We start from the raw sequence: 20369 nt of genomic DNA, 5'->3' as shown, positions 1-20369 counted from the left end.
ACCAAACTCTTCCCGTACCCCTGGGGGTACGCGTACCACACTTTGGGAAACACTGAAACCAAGCCAAACCGGATGTCCACGTTGTAGTTGACGTGCTTTGAAAACACCCATCAGCTCGATGTTCTGAGCAAGTAAAGCCCCAAAAGGCCCTCTTCCCCCGGGCAAAGCGCAGTCTATATCCGGGAAAGCAGAGGCAGGTATTGAACACAGTGTCAGGGTGAGCACTGAGCTGGCACCTGGCTCAGGAAATCATGTAGCTACACCCACGCTCACGGGACCGAGGCTCCTGGCATGGGGGGCCGGAGCCGAGCGTCTGCCCTCCCTCTCACCCAGGCCTTCGCCCCGAACCGGCGCCCAGCGAGCCTGGGTCTCAGACATCCATATGATAAGCCTGGCGCTGTCTCCGTGAGATTTTAACCTCACTCTGTGTCTTTGCAAAAATTGTTATTAAAATAAAATTATTAAAATGTATCAAAATAAATAGGCAATGCAGATTGTATAGCATGTAACTTTACTGTTTTAAGAAAAAAATGCAGGCCAGACCCGCAGCCTGGGCCCGTGAGGAGCCGGGAGCTCGCTCCGGTGTCTGCGGCCCGGCTGTGTGCGGCCTTTTGCTGTAGCCTCGTGAGAAGTTCCAGAAGAACTTCTGGGAGCTGCAGCACAGCCCGTGGCCTTCCCAGCTATTACCCAGGTGTCCCCGTGGCGTGCTCTGTGCTGGCACTGCCCCAGGGGCCTCCGTTAAACCCGCTCTCCTGCTTCCAGAGAACGTGGCCACGCAAACGTGTTCCAGCTCCTGGGAGAACACGAGTTCATGCAGTAGCCTTTTTGAAAATAATCCGCAGCTTCCCACTGTCCTGACATATTTCCTCACAAAAGCCGTGGTTCTGCCCAACGGTGGACTCTCGTCAGCAGACACCGGCCTTGGACAGACGGGTTCTGCGAGGGGGAAATGCCTCCATCCGCTCGTGGTGCTCCCAGCTACCTTCTCCGTCTGCGTGCTGCCTGACAGAGGCGCGGAGTGAGGTTATGCCGAGAGGCCACCAGCTCTGTGGGCCAGGCAGGAAAGCTGTCTCCTCTGTCTGCTTCAGGTGCCCCGTTCCCGGGTGTGACGGCCAGGGCCACATCACAGGGAAGTACGCCTCCCACCGCAGCGCCTCCGGCTGCCCCCTGGCGGCCAAGAGGCAAAAGGACGGGTACCTCAATGGCTCCCAGTTCTCCTGGAAGTCGGTCAAGACGGAGGGCATGTCCTGTCCCACTCCCGGGTGCGATGGCTCCGGGCACGTCAGCGGCAGCTTCCTCACACACCGCAGGTGAGTGCCCCTGGCCGGCCTTCCTGGGGGCCGCGGCGGGCTCAGGCCAGGCAGGTGTGCGAGCGCACCCGCCTCAGCTCTCCCTGTGCGAGGCCGAGGGGGCTAGAAGGAGAAGGAGGCCCCCGGGGAAAGCATGTGCGTTCCACACCGAGGATGCGAGGATGCGTGTCCAGGGGCTGGGCAGGGGCCGCAGTGAGAAACGGGACCTCTGCAGACGCAGCTACGCAGTGGCCCCGGGGACAAGGCTGGTCTTGGGCTAGGGCCTCGCCTTGAACGGCTGAGCCAAAGACAGAGCAGGCAGTTCGCAGAAGAGCCGTCGGCCCGTTCCTTTTAACCTGCTTCACGTAGGGGAACCCTGTGCAGCCAGACGGTCTTGGAAGAGGCCCGTTTTGTTGAGTCAGTGGCTGAGCAGGCTCCTTGCAGGAGAGTCAGGATCCTGGTGGACAAGTCGGAGGGCAGTGTGTCCATGGGCTTCACCTGGCTCCTCAGAAACGGGCTGGGAGGGTGTGAGGAGGAACTGAGGCTCCTGCTGGCCCCACAGACACCATGCTCGGGGGCGTGTGGGGGGCAGGGTTCAAGCTGTCCCTTCCCTGCTCTGTTACGCTGGCTGCACACCCTGAGCGCCTGCAGGGCCACATGAGCACAGGGCAGAGCGGAGGGCAGCCACAGGAAGGGCATGTTCCGGACGTGCAGCCGTGAGCGTCCCGCTCTGTCAGGAAGACTGTTTAGAATTAAGACAGTGATTCAGAAACTTGAAATGGTGCACACGGGTGCATGGGCCTAAGGGGAGGGGGACACTTCTGCTCTCTGACCTCATCTCAGCTCACGTCCCAGCCCAGCTCATGTCCCGGCCCAGCTCTCGTAGGGGCAGGCTGCCTGTCTCCTCCCAGAACGTGCCTTGGGCAGAGGCTGCCTTGGACCTCCAGCCTCCAGGGGCAGACACCTCCCATCCCAGCCCCACGCCAGCCTTTCCGTCCTGCAAGCAGGTCTCAGGGTATCAGGTGTCTGCATGGCAGGGCTGGCAGGCGGGGGCATCACCCTGGGATGGATGACCCACCCACTGGAGCTCCGCTGCCTCCTCCTGTGGAGCCGGCTGGGTGCCTGCAAACGGCCAGCCTCCTTTGTAGACGTGGGAGGTACAGGACAGGCTCCTGCCACAGACACCTCCTCAGACACAGGCCAAGAACCAAAACGCTAGTTTGCATTTTGACAAGTGGTCGCCGATGCTCCTCCTCCAATCGTTGGCTGGGACTTAACCAAGGCCCTGCGGTGGCTTCATCCATGGCCCCAGGCCTCGCACCCGCCTCCTCGCCTGTGGGACCCAGCCCAGCGCTTGGCGGTGCGAGTGCCCAAGGAACCGCCATCAGTGACCTACACTGTCACCAGCTGCTCTCCCCGGAGGGAAAGCCGCATGGGTGCTCACCAGCCGCCCTGGAAGGCCGCAGTGACGCTCATGTCTGCCGTGAGCACGAGGCCGGCCTCTGCTCCCTCTGGCTACGGCCGTGGCCTCCTCCACCGAGACCACAGGGGCAGGCAGAGGCCAGCACCGGGAGGCCAGGTCCAAGCCGCTCTCGCTGAGCCCGGGGGAGTCCTCAGAGCCCTCCTGTGCCGGCTCGCGGGCCTCGTCACTGGAGCCTCGGGAGGGGTTTGAATTCACTGCCCTGGAGGCGGCTTCGCGGGGGCTGTCGGATGCACCTGGGAGCGAGTTTCCGGCCCCACCCTGTGCTGCCCGCTGCCCAGACCCCTCAGGCGCGCTCTCACTTCCATCAGCGGGTTATGTCGGACCCTGAGCACTTGGGAGGGAGGAGCTCAGATCCAGCATCTGTCACACTGCGAATCCCCTGGGGCTGGTGAGAGGGAAAGGCCACAGGTCACAGCTGGGCTCCCTCCCACAGCCAAGGCCTCCACCCTTCCGCTCCCCGGCGTCCCTGCCAGGCAGACAGCGCTGTGCCCGGCCTCCCCGAAGCACTCCACACCCCCCCTCTCTATCGCCCGGGCCGAGTGTTCTTGGTCCAGTCCGAGCCCACAGGCCCGGCAGCCCTGCATCCTGAGGCCCCAGCAGGCCCCAGTGAAGCTCAGAGCCCGCCTCCCGCTGCTCTCCTCACAGCGGGCCCCTCCTGAACAGAGCCACCAGGACCCCCTGGGAGAAGACAGCTCAGACTCGGTGCAGCTGTGTCCACACCGCGGTCTGGTCACTCGCTGACAACAGAGCCCGTGGGACCGGGGCGCCTTGGACAGGAGCAGCGTCTGCTAAGAACTCCTGTGTGTGCCCTGAGCCACCCTGACACCCACAGGCGTGCTCCCCCACATCTGCCTCTCCCAGTTCCCGCCAGGGCCAGAACTCGGGGGGCAGAGGGGGGCCTTGGCTGGAGGATGCTTCACCTCTGTCTCTGCTCGTCGTCACCTGGCCTCAGTCTGTGTTTGTGCCAAATGACCCTCCTCCTACAAGGACACAGGCATCGGCCAGGGCCCCGCCAACCCCATCCTCCATCTGGACGTGAGCACAGTTCCAGCATGGTCCTGGTCACAGGCCCTGGGCATTCAGACGTGGGCATTTGGACGTGGGCTGATGGGGGACGCAGCCCAGTGACAATGAACTCTAGACTGAGTGCTAATCCTCGTGAGAGACCAGGAGGCGGCGTTGTCAGCCGCTGGAAAGTTCATTGTCCAGTGACTAGGTGGCGGGGAAGAGCCGGGCCGTGGCTCCGGACCACAGAGCTGGCCCCCATCCTGCTGCACCAACAACTGACCTCGGGCACGTCCATCTCGGGGTTCCCTCTTGTCCCCTCTGAGGACCCGCCTCTTTCCTGAACCCGGAGCTTGGCCACACGGGCCTGTTGCCTGGCCCCCCTTCACTGAGGGTGTCAGGGGGGTGGGGGGAGAACAGACAGTGAGGCAGGCCATGCACAGTCGTGCAAAGGAGGTGCATTTCCTGGGAGCTGAGCACATGGGTCTGGCTGGGGTGCTCGCCCTCTCCCCACTTCCCTGAGCAAGTGTCCCAGCCACACCCCCGAGCGGCTCTCCATGCTCCTTCCCTCCCAGCCGCAGCCCCCACCCTGGACTCCTGCTCATTAGCTGTTCCGGGGAGGGGGGGGTGTCTCCTGAAGGAGCCCCTGCAGGCCCTGTGGCCTCCTGCTCTCCCAGCTCCAGCAGGGACCTGCCTGGAGCCTCTGGTGCTGGCGCCAGGGCAGCCACCGGCCCGAGGCGGGAGGCGCAGGGCGATTAACAGTTTGCTGCCCAGAACAGGACGGCCGGGCCGGAGGTTCTGTGGCTTCCAGGTCCCCGCCCAGAGCGTCCTTCTGTCAGCTGTTTCCCAGGCAGCCTCTGGGCCTCGGTCTCAGACTGCACCCCCAGAGACCAATGTGTAATGTGCGCCTTTTCCCTGAGCCGCCACCAGATGGCGCTGCGCCCTCGCAGGGACCCGCAGGGAGGCCTGCAGTTCCAGATCTGCAGGCTGACGGGCAGGCACTGGCGGGCAGGGTGGGGCTGCCTGCAGCCTATTTGGCAGACATCACCCCGGCCTGAGAGCTAAGGGTTCGAGCCTCGGTGAGGGCCTGGGGTCTGTGTGACAGACCAGGTTTGGGAGCCAGAGCCCTGGCTTCTTGCTTTGGCTTCTGTGCGATCCTGTTCGGGATACCCTCCCGGCCGCTCTGGCCCCTGGGTCCCAGGCAGGATCCTGGGGGCACCCAGTGTGCGATGTGGATCTGCACCCACCACTGGGCTCAGACCTGTTGGCAGAGGACAGACAGGCCTCTGGGTGTGGAGAGTCTGCTAAGGAGGCCCTCAAGGTGGAGCTGACGGCCCAGAGGCAGGGCTGCTGAGTGGGCCCTGCTGGGTCCTGGGGCCACAGACTGGCCCTGTGAGTGACAGGCCTGGGGAGCAGAGTGGGAGGATGCGGGGCGCGCGCACACACACACACACACACACACACGCACACACACGCACGTGCACACACGCACACGCACGCACACACACGCACGCGCGCACACACACACGCGCGCGCACGGACACACACACGCGCACGCACGCAAGCGCACACACACGCACGCACACGCACGCGCACGCACACGCACGCACACGCACACACACACACACGCACACACTTCCTGCGCTCCCGCTGCGGCCTGTCGCCCAGCAGGGACGGGGAGGCGGAGGTCCCTTGCAGAGGGACCGCTCAGAGGGCTGCGAGGACCGGCTCTGCTAGGGGAGGCGCACTTCCAGGAGGGCCAGCGAGGGCCAGCCAGGCGAGGAGGGGACAGTGAGGAGGGGACGGGGCAGCCTGAGGAGCAGGCAGCTCAGGTCACTGACGGACAGCCCTCAGGAGATGGCTCGCCTGGCCCTCGGCGCCTCCGGCCCGTCCACTCCCTGGAGTTCTGGGGGCTGCCCTGGCGGCTGCCCTGGGGGATGCAGAGGGCTGGGGCTGGTGACACCCCTCTGGGTTGAGGCCCGCTGCCCCATCCCCTGCAAATCCAGAGGCACCGTCAGCAAAGTCCAGGGAAGAGCAACGGTTTGGAGACTCCTGGCCCAGGGCCGTCCCCAGGCCCAGCACAGCTCCCTTGAAGCTGCGTGGAGAGCTCACGCTCAGAGCAAACTCGGAAGCCTGCTGTCCGTGGTCACGGAGTCCGTCACGCCCACAGCGATCTGCACCGTCGGCGGTGGTGCAGGCACAGGCCCGCTGTGCGTGGACGGCCGCGCGCACCAGGAGACTGCACAGTTGTCGGCCGGGTGTATCCGCGTTCACACTGTGTGTGCAGCTTCGTCACCATGTGCCGCGGCCGCCAGGTGCTCCCGTGCAGAGCGTGCACACCGGAGGAGGAGGAGGCCGGAGCCGAGCTGCCATCGGCCCCCGGACCGCTGACCGGCTCCGCGCAGGGCAGCCAGCCAGGGAGGGTCAGACCCCGCCCTCGTCCGGGGGCGGGCACAGCTCTAGAGCTTTCAGAGGAGACGCCGCCCACTTGCCGCCCACTTCCAAGCGGCTCCGGGGGCAGCGAGGTGCTTCCCCCGAGAGGCTGTGTGCACCGAGCTCACTGCCTGCCTCTGTGCCTGCCTCTCAATTCTAATCCCACCGCGTGTCCGTGTCACCGTCCACGCCAGAGCGAGGGCTCCCTCCGCCCTCGGGGGGCCCCAGCCCGCGGCCCCACTGGTGTCCACGTGGCCCTGAGCCACAGCAGCCGAAGGAGAGGACGCAGTGCCCGGCCGCTCAGAACCGTGTCCACTCCGAGACCCGGACTGATGCCTTTCCCGTCTCCCCCAGCTTGTCCGGCTGCCCCCGGGCCACGTCGGCGATGAAGAAGGCCAAGCTGTCCGGGGAGCAGATGCTGACCATCCGGCAGCGCGCCAGCAATGGTAACACACCCGGCAATACCCCATATCACCCTCCACCCCCATGTCACCCACCCCATATCACCCCCACCCACACCCCATATCACCCTCCACCCCCATGTCACCCACCCTATATCACCCCCACCCACACCCCATATCACCCCCACCCACACCCCATATCACCCACCACCCCCACGTCACCTACCCCATATCACCCACCCTATATCACCCCCACCCACATCACCCACACCCCATATTACCCACCCCCCCATGTCACCCACCCCATATCACCCCTCACCCCATATCACCCCCACCCCATGTCACCCACCCCATGTCCCCCACCCTATATCACCCCAACCCACACCACCCACACTCACACCACATTCAACACCACCCACCCCATATCACCACACCCACATACCATACCACACCACGCCTACTGCCCACCACCCCCACCCCATCTCACCCACCCCATATCACCCCCCACCCACGCCATTCACACTCACACCACATTCACCACTACTCACACCCACACCACCACCACCACATCCACACCACGATGCACACTCATACCAACCCCGCCCCAGCTCAGGACCGGCCGCAGCCACAGGCCGGCGCTCAGTCCTCTGGCTTACACAGCCAGGCACAGTCAGAGACCAAGTGGATGGACCAGGTCTGCCCTTAGGATAAAGCCTGTTACCCGGGAGAGAGTCCTCCCCAGAGCACCCATCACCTCTCACCAGGTCTCCGCCAATGTCCAGGGTCCCACACCAGGGGTTCCAGCGGTTTCTCCCGGAGACCCCCCCCTTTTGGTGCCTCTGCCCCCGTCCAGCCTCCTCCAAGGAGCAGAACTGGGCCCCTCCGCTCCGCCTTCACTCTGAGCCCTCGGGTCTGGGTTCCTGATCCATGGGCCAAGTCCATTCCTCTGCATGCTGCCCCCCATCGGGCGTGGAGGACGTGCCAGCCTCGGGGGCGCCACCTGCAGGCCCATCCCTGTGCACGTGCCCACATGCAGGAAGTGACTTGTAACCCCAACTGGCACTCTGGCCCCGCAGGACGGGTGCAGAGCGAGGAAGGTTTTCATCCCTGAGGCGCTCCCAGCCGAGTGAGGTCACCCCTCGGCTCTGGCCAGTGTGGTCTGTGCATCCCGGCTGATGGCATCTGGTTTTAGGGCCCTTACCCGAAAGGAGGGCAGTGGTTGGGGACAGAAGGACACACACACGTGACTATTTTCTATGTATATATATAAAAGGCTAATATGCTAAGTGTCCTGCTGGCCAGCCGGCCGCTATGATGCACACTAATCAGCAGGGGGCAGACACTCAACACAGGAGCTGCCGAGCTGCTGTGGTTCTCGGGTGACGCACTGTGAAACCAGAGAGGAGGGAGCCACACGATTCCACCTTCGGCCGTGGGTTATGTTGTGCTGGAGCACTGACCTTGTGCCTGGTTACTGCACACCTGGTCTGTGTTCCACTCCCTCTGACAGCAGCTTTGCAGAGGGCCCTCTCGCACTCGGGATCTCTCATGGGATGATGTTGGAGAGCCGGTTTCGGCCTGCTCCTCTGCAGACGCTGGGGAGGAACCACAGGAGGTTGGCTCTAGAGCGTGCCCAGCCCGGCTCCCCAGTCCCACCTCACCAGCTACCTTCTAATCAATTTCCTTTCGGGGTGCATGAGTCACTAGTGTGCACGGGTCACTAGTCTCCAGTAAGAAAACGAGATTCTCGGGTGGTGTGCCCCAAGCAGAGCTGTAACCACTTGGGTTCTGTTCGCCGGGGCAGGCATAGAGAACGACGAAGAGATCAAACAGCTGGACGAGGAGATCAAGGAGCTGAATGAGTCCAACTCTCAGATGGAGGCCGACATGATCAAGCTCAGGACTCAGGTCAGTTCCCCCTTCCCGCCACCCGGGCCACAGCCATCTCCTCCCCACCACCCACCCAGGCCGCAGCTGCCCTTGCCACCTGCGGGCACAGGCGGGGGGCGGACACTGGGAGGCGCCCTTTGGCTCCCCCCCACGCCGGTCTCTGCAGTTGTTGGGGTGGCGTTGCTGAGTCAATGGCCGTCGGTCACCTGGTTCTGGTGTTTGTGTGGGATGAGCAGGAAGGCCACCGTCTTAAAATGACAGGCTCTTAAGCTTGGAAACTTTTCATCTCAGCAAAGGGGGCCTCTCTCTGCACCGGTAGACGTGCCCTGGCCTGCGGGCGGTGCCCACTCCCTGTGTCCACTTTGTGCCTCTCAGATCACCACCATGGAGAGCAGCCTGAAGACCATCGAGGAGGAGAACAAAGTGATCGAGCAGCAGAACGAGTCCCTGCTCCACGAGCTGGCGAACCTGAGCCAGTCGCTGATCCACAGTCTGGCCAACATCCAGCTGCCGCACATGGTGAGTGAGCGCGTCTCCCCCGAGCTGCCCGCCCGGCCGGCCCCCCACCCCCAGTCTAAGACCCAGCTGCCTCCTGGTAAGTGACTGAGTCAGCTCCTGACCTGTCCGCCCGGCCAGGCCCTGACCCACGGTCTGGCTGACACTCGGCTGCCTCCTGGTAAGTGACTGAGCGTGCAGGCGGGCCGTGGGCCTGCCCGGCACCCCGGGAGGAGATGTCTGTGGTGACCGCCCGCCGTGGTGCTGCCTGCTGGAGCCCGGTGGCCGCTCCGGGCCCATGGAGTGAGTGTGCTCTGAGGAGCTGTAACCGTGGTGCAGACAGCGGCCTAGGCGGTGATGCTTTTTATGCTGATGTGAATATCCTATTAAGAAAGTAAAAGCTGTGTATGAACTACTATTTAATATCTCGTAGGACCCAATCAATGAACAAAATTTTGATGCATACGTGACTACTTTGACGGACATGTATACAAATCAAGATCGTTATCAGAGCCCAGAAAATAAAGCCCTCCTGGAAAATATAAAGCAGGCTGTGAGAGGAATTCAGGTCTGACCAGCTGCTCAGTGACGTATGGCGGAACCTGCTAGAAAGGACGCCTGTCGCCCTGCTGCTGCCCCGCCCGCGCGCACCCGTGCGCATGTCTGTCCGAGAGTGTCCGCTCCGAGACTGCCGCGGCCTCACGTCCTGCTTTAAGTAGCGCCTGCAGATAGGTGGACACATTCACGTTTTGTATGTTCACATGAGCCGACATAGTGTGTTCTCCATGTAACGTTCATAGCTGCTCATGTATGCACATCGGGGGGGATATATATATATTTCTGAAGAGGTAAGCGGATCAAATAGAGTGTACATTCTTTTTAATGCTTAGTGGTTCGTGTTTTAGTATTTTGAACTGAAATGGACACAGAGAAACGGCTTTGAATGACCCTGAGGTGGCTGCCGCCACGGTCCAGACACCGCCATTTCGCCTCGCGGCGGGGGATTTTATGGAATTTAAGAAGTACATTTTGTGTGCATATTGTTTCATAGCAAGAATTGTTTGCAAAAAAAAATGCTTTATTTTTGAACGATGCTTGGAAATATTATGTGATTTTTTGTTTGTTTGTTTTAGGAGGATGGTGTATGGTGGGGGCAGTAAGTGAGGTTTTTTGCATTCCAAGGAAATGGCACATGGACTGACTGTAAGAAATGAGATGAGTGATGTGTTGTAAGGCCGTCAGCCATGGAACTTGCCAGAAGATGCAGCTCACACGGCACTTTCTAGTTTGCTCCTGAGCGTGGCGTGTGAGACCTGGGACCGGAGCGCTCGCAGGGGCTGCAGGAGGCAGCGAAGACCCCTCACCCAGTGACTCCGAGCCCCCCCCTCCCTCCCTCCCGCGGCCCTGCTCCACCGGCTCTGCTGCACGGAGCCCGGCCAGGGCGTCCGCTCCCTCGGCTCCGGGGTCACGTCCGAGTGTTTATTCCCCTCCCCCTTAGACACTGTCGTTGCTGTTGTTATTATTTTGCATTTGGCGCATAAAGGGAAAGGACTTATGAGTCTTCGAGTTACGGAACTGGATTTTCTGCTGAATTCGGTGGCAAAGCTGCTCAGAACCGTGTCTCCGCTGACATCGGCTCCGGGTGAGCCTGTGGTGCTCTCTCCCCGCACCGGAGTCCGACCTGCGGAGGCGGCAGTGCCAGGAGGGTGCCAGCCTGCGGCCGAGCTGCCGAGGGCGGTGCCGTCCACCCAGGTGTCCTGGAGGTACGTCAGCACCTTCTCTGACACGAGCTCCCCGCTGTGTCCGCCCTGGGACCGACGTCTGCCCGAGGGCTCGCAGCCGGGTCCTGCATCACTTCCTCCCTGTCTTGGCGTTACGCAGGAAGTACAAACGTACTTTAAAATTTTGTTATGAAAAAAAGATGGGTTTTGTAAAAATTTAAAAAAATATTTTTAGCAGAACAGGACTTACAGGGTCATTGTCCCCACAACGTGCCAGTCGACTATTTGCACTCACCTGTCCTCTGTGTCCGAGCGGAGGTGTGCAATCGCGTCCCAGCCTCGTGTGTGGCAGGGGCCCGGAGGACCCGGGGCCCGCGGGCGGACCCGACACCGTGCCGAGGGCGCGGGCCTCCCGCAGACTCTGACCCAATGCCCGACCTCGTGGACATGTACATACCCACACCCAGCGGCACTTTACACGCTCCCGCACACACGCCCGCTCTCACAAGGACTCCGCGACGAGCTGGGAGAAGGCGTGTGTTCGGGGCTCCGCAGCTGCCCGGGGCCTCTGCCAGCCTGGTTGTGGCTGCCACGTCAGAATCGCCTTCCAGAGCTGGCGGCGGGCCGCGCCCGCTGTTCCTATCGGCACCTGCCTCCCCGTTGTGTCTGCAGCTTCCCACCATATAGCGATGCTTCTTGTAGAGTAATAGGTAGTCTCGGTTTCGGATTCTTGTTATCACCGTGTGCAATGGAAAGGGGTTTTAAGCACAAATCTGCTGCTCACCTGACATTGGTATGATATCCAATCAGTTACCTGTGACTGTCCATAGGGGACCGCAGTGTCCACGCTAGAATGCTGACCTTCCATATGGGTTATCGTGAGTCATCAGAGTTTATTTATTATAACTTATTGTTCATATTCATTTCTAAGTCACCTTCAGTGGCCATTCATTAAGACAGAATTTTGTATGGATATTTATTGTGCTCTGTGGAACTGAAGTTTGATTTATTTTTGTACGACATGGCATGGGTTTGTTGACACTTTAATTTTGCTAAAATGTGTGGAATCACGAGTTGCAGTGATACTTCATTTTTAAATTGTGAACTTTGTACAAACTTTGTCATGCTGATGTTCACACATCTTTCCTCTGAATAAAAGGTGTTGCCACATTTGTAGCACGACGGATCTCTAACCAGCGTCTGCGTCTTCTTTCTGGGCCACGCCGTGCGGGTCCCAGGCAGCCACCTTCGGGGAGCATGAGCTCTCCCCCGGGTGTCACTGCCCCCAGGACACGTCAGGTGTCTCCGTGAGCTCCCCCCCAGGGCGGGCACGTCTGAACTCCACACACAGGAGGCCGAGGTGCCCGGACGGCGTCTGTCCGTGAGGATCCCCCCTGCTTTCCTCCTCACGGCCTCGCTGCCCTCGTTCCAGACCAGCTCAGGTCAGTGGGTCCCCGGACCTCTGCACCCCGAGGCCTCGGCTCCTCCTGAGGGCTGACCCTGGGGGACAGTGACCCGAGGCAGAGGCAGGACAATGGCCGGAGGAGCTGTGGACACAGGCACTGGGGCTCCGCCGTAAGCGCTGTGGCTGCCGGTTTGGTTTTTAACCCATTTTGTTAAATTGTTAAAAAGCAGAAGGTGGACCGGATTCCTCTGTAAATCCAGTGTCCTGGGACCAGACACCGACTCGGAAACGCAGTCGTTAAAGCATCATCCAGGACCCTGAGAAAAGGCGCTAAAAGCAGACGGATGCCGGTCAGGTCAGTGCTGGTGGCCGTGGCAGCCGAGGCCAGAGGAGGGGTGGGAGCTGGCGGGCAGCTCCCGGTTACAGGCAGGCGTGTGAGTGCGGCTCCACCTCCAGCCTTCTTCCTGCCAGACGGTCCTTTCCCACGGAGATGGCCATGGAAGTGACAGTGTCCCCCCCCCAATTTCAGGTTCTGAAACCGAAGCCCCAATGGGATGGTGCCTGGGGCTGGGGCTTCGGAAGGTGATGAGGGAGGGGTGCCCTTGTCCCCGGGGAGCTCAGTCTCCCGCAACCCCTCCTCAAAAGCAGGCCTGCCTGTCACCACCCCGCCCCTCCATTCCCCTCCTCTCTCCTCCCCACACTTCCAGCCAGAATTCAGCAACCCACTACCCTCGCCGCCAGGAGGACACAGAACACCCCTGTCTGCACCTGGAGAACACATCCTGTCAGGCTCACCTGGAGGACACACCCCCATCTCTGCACCTGGAGGACACACCCCATCTCTGCACCTGGAGGACACACCCCCCTCAGTCTGCACCTGGAGGACACACCCCCTCAGTCTGCACCTGGAGGACACACCCCCCTCAGTCTGCACCTGGAGGACACACCCCCATCTCTGCACCTGGAGGACACCCCCCCCAGTCTGCACCTGGAGGACACACCCCCCTCAGTCTGCACCTGGAGGACACACCCCCCTCAGTCTGCACCTGGAGGACACACACCCCTCAGTCTGCACCTGGAGGACACGCCCCCCTCAGTCTGCACCTGGAGGACACACACCCCTCAGTCTGCACCTGGAGGACACCCCCCCCAGTCTGCACCTGGAGGACACACCCCCCTCAGTCTGCACCTGGAGGACACACCCCCCTCAGTCTGCACCTGGAGGACACACCCCCTCAGTCTGCACCTGGAGGACACACCCCCCTCAGTCTGCACCTGGAGGACACACACCCCTCAGTCTGCACCTGGAGGACACACCCCCCTCAGTCTGCACCTGGAGGACACACCCCCCTCAGTCTGCACCTGGAGGACACACCCCATCTCTGCACCTGGAGGACACACCCCCCTCAGTCTGCACCTGGAGGACACACCCCCCTCAGTCTGCACCTGGAGGACACCCCCCCCTCAGTCTGCACCTGGAGGACACACCCCCCTCAGTCTGCACCTGGAGGACACACCCCCCTCAGTCTGCACCTGGAGGACACACACCCCTCAGTCTGCACCTGGAGGACACACACCCCTCAGTCTGCACCTGGAGGACACACCCCGTCTGTGCATCCCGCCCTCTGGTCCTGCCACAGTTGTGCCTCCAGCCTCCTCCTCATGTGCCCCCCTCACTACACCCTGCTGCACACACTCACTCCTCTAGCAAGCTGTCCCAGCCCGGCTGCTTCAGAACCTGCGGCAGGTTGGCTCGATGGCCTGCAAGAAGTCTGGGAGCAGAGGGTCGGGCCACGGGGCGCGTGTGTGAGTGCTGGGTTGGAGCGGCTGTGGTCCGAGCAGCACCGCTTTGGTGGGAAAACACCCCGAGCTGAGACCTCCCCTGCCCTTCTCTGCAGCCTGTCCAGGAGACTGGCCTCCACGTGGGGGTTCCCTCTGGGCAGCCATAGGCCGGGCCTGGGTTCCTCAGCGGCCCTGCCTTCGGAAAGGGAGAGAGAGATGGGAACATCCATGATGAGAGAGAAGCATGCATCAGCGGTCTCCTGTACCCTCCCCACTGGGGATGGAGCCCACAACCTGGGCACGTGCCCTGACAGGAATGGAACCCTGACCTCCTGGGTCATAGGTCAACACTCAACCACTGAGGCCCCCCTAGGCCAGGCCCTTTTAGATTTTGGGGGAAATGGCGCCCTGCAGGCGCTTTCCACACGTGGCCTCTCAGCAGCCCAGCCTCCGGCACTGCAGGCAGCACAGGCCTTGGTGCACGGTGTCTCTGAGTCTCCAGGCCTCACCGAACCTCACGGAGGCGGCTCTGAGGGAACCGCATGGAGGTGCCGACGCTCCCTCCACTCCTTAGCCTTTGCTCCTCTGGGTGGTGATCTAACCGAGCAAACGGGCATGTGGCATCAGCGCAGCTGACGGGGATGGTCGCTGTAGACGGTAACAGGCCTGGGCTGGTAATCACTGTGGAGAGTGGTCTGGGGGGAGAGGGTAGAGTTTAAGTTCACCTGGGTCAGGGCAAAGAAATCTCCGAGGCTTCAGGGAGGGTCAGGATCCCAGAGTGCAAGGCCCCCGCAGGCCTTTAGAGGGCAGACGAGGGAAATAACGAACAAAGACCCAGATTCCTCCAGCAATCCAGCTCCATGTAAGAGCTCATTGCTGAATGTAAATTCCTCCAGGCCCGAATCATGGAGGCGTGGCCCTCACCCCCACCACAGCTCCACACCCAATGCCCTGCTTGTGGCTGCGTGCCAGGCAGGGGTCTCCAGAGAAGAGCAAGCTCTATGGTATGGATGGTGGGTGAGTGGGTGAACACTGGGTGAATGGATGGTGCATGAAGGGTGGGTGGATGGTGGGTGGGTGGGTAGATGGATGGGTGTGTGGATGAGTCGAAGGACAATGGATGGATGGATGGTGGGTGGGTGGATGGTGGGTGGGTGCGTGGGTGGGTTGATGGACGATGAATGGATGGATGGGTGGACAGAAGGACACATGGATGGATAGGATGTAGGAAGGAAGGAAGGAAGGAGGGGCAGACAGGTAGAGTTTAAGGAATTCGCTCATGCAGTTGTGGGTGCTGGCAGGGCCCCAATCCCAGGGTGGCCAGGGACTCGAACTCAGGAGCAGGGGCTACTGACTCCAGGCTGAGTCTCTCCCTGGGATTTTCACTTAATACCTCACTCTGCGGGCTGAGGCCACATGAAGAGGGCGGTCTCCTTAGCTCCAGCACTGGCAGTTAACCAACACCAGCCCCACAAGATGCCTCCACGCCACCCCGTTAGTGTTTGCTGCCTGTGTGCCACGCTGCGACCCCTAAAGTCAAGGTCACGACTGGTCACGGCAGGTGAGCTTGAGAGAAGCTAACGCCTACGGGGTGCACTGAGGGTCCCCCTTGGAACGGAGGGGTCGGGACAGGGTCACAGGTCAAAGCTAACCTGTCAAGAGGAGGACCCAGTGGAGCTGGGAAATATGTGTAAAGTGTCAGAATGCAACCGTATTTGTAACCAGCCTCTTCCTCCCTCCCTCCTCGTCTGTGCACCTCCCGTGGCTTCACCCAGCCCGCTGTGGGCTGTGGTGAGCGGGTTTCCTCTGTGACCACAGGGGAGGGCCCAGGGCCTGGGGCATCCCAGCCCGGCCTGGCCCTGCACCGGCTCTGCTCCCAGCGGTGCCTGGAGGGGCAGGAGCAGGAGGCAGGCTGTTAACAGGCCTGGGGTCTCAGGCGGGCTGCCCAGCTCCCTGTGTGTGTGTGTGTGTGTGTGTGTGTGTGTGTGTGTGTAGAGAGAGGCAAAGGAGAGACAGAGACAGAGGAGGGAGGAGAGAGAGAGAGGAGAGAGAAGGGCGAGAGAGGAGGGGAGAGAGAGAGGCCGGGAGAGAGAGAGAGAGAGATAGAGAGAGAGAGGAGGTGAGGCGAGAGAGATGGAGCGAGGAGAAGTGAGAGGAGAGGAGGAGGGAGAGGGAGAGGAGGGAGAGAGGAGGAGGAGAGAGGGAGAGGAGGTGAGGAGGGGAGAGTGAGGAGGGGAGAGGAGAGGAGAGGGGGAGAGAGGGAGAGGGAGGGAAGAGGGGAGAGAGGAGAGAGGGAGGAGAGAGGAGAGAGAGGAGAGAGAGCAGAGAGAGGAGGAGGGAGAGAGAGGGGGAGCGGGATAGAGAGAGGAGAGAGAGCGGAGAGAGAGAGAGAGAGGAAAGATGGAGAGAGAGAGAGAGAGGAGAGAGAGAGGGAGAGGAGAGGAGAGGAGGAGAGAGAGAGGGAGAGAGGAGGGAGGAGAGAGAGAGAAGAGAGGAGAGAGAGAGAGAGAGGAGAGAGAGAGAGATGAGAGAGAGAGAGAGAGAGAGAGAGAGGGAGAGAGAGAGAGAAAGAAGAGGAGGAGGAGGAGGAGGAGGAGGAGGAGGAGGAGGAGGAGGAGGAGGAGGGAGCACCAGCTTGGACTCCTGCCTGGGACGGGGAAACGCTCGGGAAGTTTCATAAAACAACAAACGCCTCGCACACGTGTGGGAACCGCGCCCTACAGGGGCCCAGGGCAGATCTGGGACTGAGCCCCTGGCCCCTGGGGTCGGCGGCTACGCTCGGGAGCCCCGCGGGGGGAGGGAGGAAGGCAAGGAGGGAGGGACCCAGCGTGCGGACGTGGGGCCGGAGGTCCTCGCCCCGCCCCGCCCCGCCCGCCCCGGCCCCGGGGAGGTGGGGGTGGAGGTGGGACGGGGAAGCCGCGCATGTGCGCCCCCCGCCTCCCGCCCCCCGCGCAGCCGGGACTAGGCCGCAGGCGGCGGGCCGGCAGGCAGTCAGAGCCGGCCTGGGAGGCGCGGGGCCTCCGCCGTCTGTGCGTTCGAGCGCCCGTCCGAGCGCAGTGCCCCTGCCATGGCCGTGCGCCCCGGAGCCATGGCCGTGCGCCCCGCGCGCCCCCGGCTGCTGCTGGCGCTGCTGCTGTGCGGCGTGTGGGCGCCGCCGGCCGCGGAGGCTCAGAGGCCGGGCGCCGGGTGCCCCAGCCGCTGCCTGTGCTTCCGCAGCACCGTGCGCTGCATGCATCTGCTGCTGGAGGCCGTGCCCGCCGTGGCGCCGCCGACCTCCATCCTGTGAGTGCGGCCGGCGGGCCGGGGCCGGGGGCGCGGGGCCGGGGCCGGGGCAGACGGCGCGGGGCCGGGGCCGGGGGCGCGGGGCCGGGGCCGGGGGCGCGGGGCCGGGGCCGGGGGCGCGGGGCCGGGGCGCAGGGCCGGGGCCGGGGGCGCGGGGCCAGGGCAGGGGGCCGGGGGCTCAGGGGTCTGGGGCGCAGACGGTCTGCGATCTCGGCCGGGAACATGGAGCCCCGGGCGGGGGAGCGGGTGTCGGGGGCTGGGCGGACCGGGGGCCGCGGGCTTTTGTCCGCTCGGCTGGCGGCGCGGAGGGCGGACCCGGGCGCGGGGCGCGGCCTCCGGAGCCGCCTTTGTTCGGAGCCGGAATCCCCGCCGCCGGGCACGTCGTGTAGGAGCCGGGGAAGCCCCGCTCGCTGGGTCCCCCTCCCTTCGCCTCCTCTCCGCCCCCTCCGTGCGTCCTCCCTCCCCTCTCCCTTCTCCCGCCGCTCCTCCCGGGGAGCCTGTCCGCGCACCTGGCGCCGAGGTCCGATCGCGAGTGGACCGGACGCCGCGGACCCGATCCGCCCCCGGACGGGGCGCCGGGACCCCAGGGCGCGGGACTCCGAGGCGCGGACCGGCTGGAGGGGCGGCCGGGGGCGGAGGCCGTGCCTTCCCCGGATGCCGGTCCCCCCGGCGCTGGATGCCGGCCCCTGCGCGCGGATGCCGGGCATAGTTTCCACCGCCGCGCGGGCTGCTCGGCCGGGACTTGCGGGCCGGGGGCGGAGGAACCCGCCCGCGCGGACGCTGCGCCTCGGAGGCGGCGGGAAAGCGGGGCCCCCGGCGCTGGGGAGGAGCGGGGTCGGGCCGGGAGGAGGGCGCTGCCCCGGTTCCCGGGATTCGGGACCGTTTGTCCGGAGCCGGCGGCTCGGTCCTCCGTGGACCCGGCCGGGGCGGCTGGAGGCACCCGGTTGGGGGGCGGGGGACCCCATCCTGCCCGCCGCACAGCTGGAAACAAGCGTGTGTGAGTTGTGAGTTGCAGGCTGTTTGGTCGCCTGTTGAGATCTCACTCCATCCCGCACCCCGCCACCCCCGAACCTGACTCACCCGTCTCACCGGACCGTTACTCACCGGGCGGCCCCCGCTCAGACCAGCGGGCACCGCGCCAGTTCGGGCACCGGCTCCGTTTCACTTCCCAGCGGCCCGAAGCCGTGGGGGTGTCTCTCTGTGGGGGACCTGTCCGTGGGGGACCTGTCCGTGGGGGGACCTGTCCGTGGGGGAATCTCTCCGTGGGGGACCTGTCCGTGGGGGAATCTCTCCGTGGGGGACCTGTCCGTGGGGGACCTGTCCGTGGGGGGACCTGTCCGTGGGGGAATCTCTCCGTGGGGGGACCTGTCCGTGGGGGAATCTCTCCGTGGGGGGACCTGTCCGTGGGGGAATCTCTCCGTGGGGGGACCTGTCCGTGGGGGGACCTGTCCGTGGGGGGACCTGTCCGTGGGGGAATCTCTCCGTGGGGGGACCTGTCCGTGGGGGGACCTGTCCGTGGGGGAATCTCTCCGTGGAGGGACCTGTCTGTGGGGGGACCTGTCCGTGGGGGAATCTCTCCGTGGGGGGACCTGTCTGTGGGGGGACCTGTCCATGGGGAATCTCTCCGTGGGGGGACCTGTCCGTGGGGGAATCTCTCCGTGGAGGGACCTGTCTGTGGGGGGACCTGTCCGTGGGGGAATCTCTCCGTGGGGGGACCTGTCCGTGGGGGGACCTGTCTGTGGGGGGACCTGTCCGTGGGGGAATCTCTCCGTGGGGGGGACCCGTCTGTGAAGGGGATCTGTCTGCGGGGGGGCTGTCTGTGGGGGGACCCGTCTGTGAAGGGGATCTGTCTGCGGGGGGGACCTGTCCGTGGGGGGGACCCGTCTGTGAAGGGGATCTGTCTGCGGGGGAATCTCTCCGTGGGGGGACCTGTCCGTGGGGGAATCTCTCCGTGGAGGGACCTGTCTGCGGGGGAATCTCTCCGTGGGGGGACCTGTCCGTGGGGGAATCTCTCCGTGGGGGGACCTGTCCGTGGGGGAATCTCTCCATGGAGGGACCTGTCTGTGGGGGGACCTGTCCGTGGGGGAATCTCTCCGTGGGGGGACCTGTCCGTGGGGGGATCTCTCCGTGGAGGGACCTGTCCGTGGGGGGACCTGTCCGTGGGGGAATCTCTCCGTGGGGGGACCTGTCCGTGGGGGAATCTCTCCGTGGAGGGACCTGTCTGTGGGGGGACCTGTCCGTGGGGGAATCTCTCCGTGGGGGGGACCTGTCCGTGGGGGAATCTCTCCGTGGGGGGACTGTCCGTGGGGGAATCTCTCCGTGGAGGGACTGTCCGTGGGGGGACTGTCGTGGGGGGGATCTGTCCGTGGGGGATCTGTCCGTGGGGGATCTGAGGGGGGGGACCCGTCTGTGGGGGATCTGTCTGCGGGTGGGACCTGTTCGTGGGGGGGACCCGTCTGTGGGGGATCTGTCTGCGGGGGGGAACCTGTCCGTGGGGGGATCTGTCTGGGGGGGACCTGTCCGTGGGGGAAAACCCGTCTGTGAACGGGATCTGTTCTGCGGGTTTGGATCTCTCGTGGAGGGACCTGTCTGTGGGGGGACCTGTCAGTGGGGGAATCTCTCCGTGGAGGGACCTGTTGTGGGGTGACCTGTTCCGTGGGGAAACTCTCCGTGGGGGCCCGCTGTGGTGGGACCTGTCCGGGGGGGAACTCTCCGTGGGGGGGGCTGTCCGTGTGGGTGGGGGGACCCGTCTGTGAAGGGGATCTGTCTGCGGGGGGGACCTGTCCGTGGGGGGGACCCGTCTGTGAAGGGGATCTGTCTGCGGGGGGATCTGTGGGAGGATCACAGGAGGCCCCTGCCCCGCACACAGCTGCGATCACGGCTAGTGGTCCTCGCTCCCGTTTTCATTAGTGATTGATTGCTCGTCTCCACGGCACCTGACTTCCAAGCTGAACAGGAACGGGTTTGGGGGACGGAAGGGCTGGGCTGCGGAGGTTCCAGGCGTCTCTGGGGTCTGGGCCCTGTGGGCATGCGGGCCGGCCCTCAGCCTTCGGGGCCCAGGTGTCCACGTGCTGGCCATGGGAAGAACCTGGAACAGACGGGGAGGCACGTGTGGGGCCGGCTGGGCCTGGCTCCGGGCCTCGGCTCCCCTCGCCCAGTGTGTGTGTGGGGGGGTGGGGGCAG

At 63.7% G+C, this 20369-nt stretch overlaps 2 protein-coding genes across 14 annotated transcripts in view; both read left to right on the top strand.

Moving 5' to 3' along the window:
* Nucleotides 1–10935, top strand: part of MYT1L (myelin transcription factor 1 like) — a 261507-nt gene extending 250572 nt beyond the window's left edge. For 10 of the 12 annotated variants that reach the window (XM_045578833.1, XM_045578832.1, XM_045578830.1 and 7 more), the window contains 5 exons: nucleotides 1089–1310; nucleotides 6565–6656; nucleotides 8416–8519; nucleotides 8877–9020; nucleotides 9430–10935. In XM_045578833.1, the coding sequence (XP_045434789.1) occupies nucleotides 1089–1310; nucleotides 6565–6656; nucleotides 8416–8519; nucleotides 8877–9020; nucleotides 9430–9570 (703 nt within the window). In that variant the 3' untranslated portion in view covers nucleotides 9571–10935. The remainder of the gene's footprint in view (nucleotides 1–1088; nucleotides 1311–6564; nucleotides 6657–8415; nucleotides 8520–8876; nucleotides 9021–9429) is intronic. The other 2 variants (XM_045578831.1, XM_036430288.2) reach the window with 1 other exon arrangement.
* Nucleotides 10936–16804: 5869 nt separating this feature from the next.
* Nucleotides 16805–20369, top strand: part of PXDN (peroxidasin) — a 46205-nt gene continuing 42640 nt past the window's right edge. The window contains exon 1 of one of the 2 annotated variants that reach the window (XM_045578829.1): nucleotides 16805–17186. In XM_045578829.1, coding sequence (XP_045434785.1) covers nucleotides 16972–17186 — 215 coding nt within the window. In that variant the 5' untranslated portion in view covers nucleotides 16805–16971. The remainder of the gene's footprint in view (nucleotides 17187–20369) is intronic. The other variant, XM_036430276.2, reaches the window with a different exon arrangement.

The sequence above is a fragment of the Pipistrellus kuhlii genome, unplaced genomic scaffold (genome assembly GCF_014108245.1).
Source record: "Pipistrellus kuhlii isolate mPipKuh1 unplaced genomic scaffold, mPipKuh1.p scaffold_m20_p_106, whole genome shotgun sequence".
Taxonomy (NCBI): Eukaryota; Metazoa; Chordata; class Mammalia; order Chiroptera; family Vespertilionidae; genus Pipistrellus; species Pipistrellus kuhlii.
Note: the sequence above shows the minus strand (reverse complement) of the source record. Positions and strands in the feature narration are given on the sequence as shown.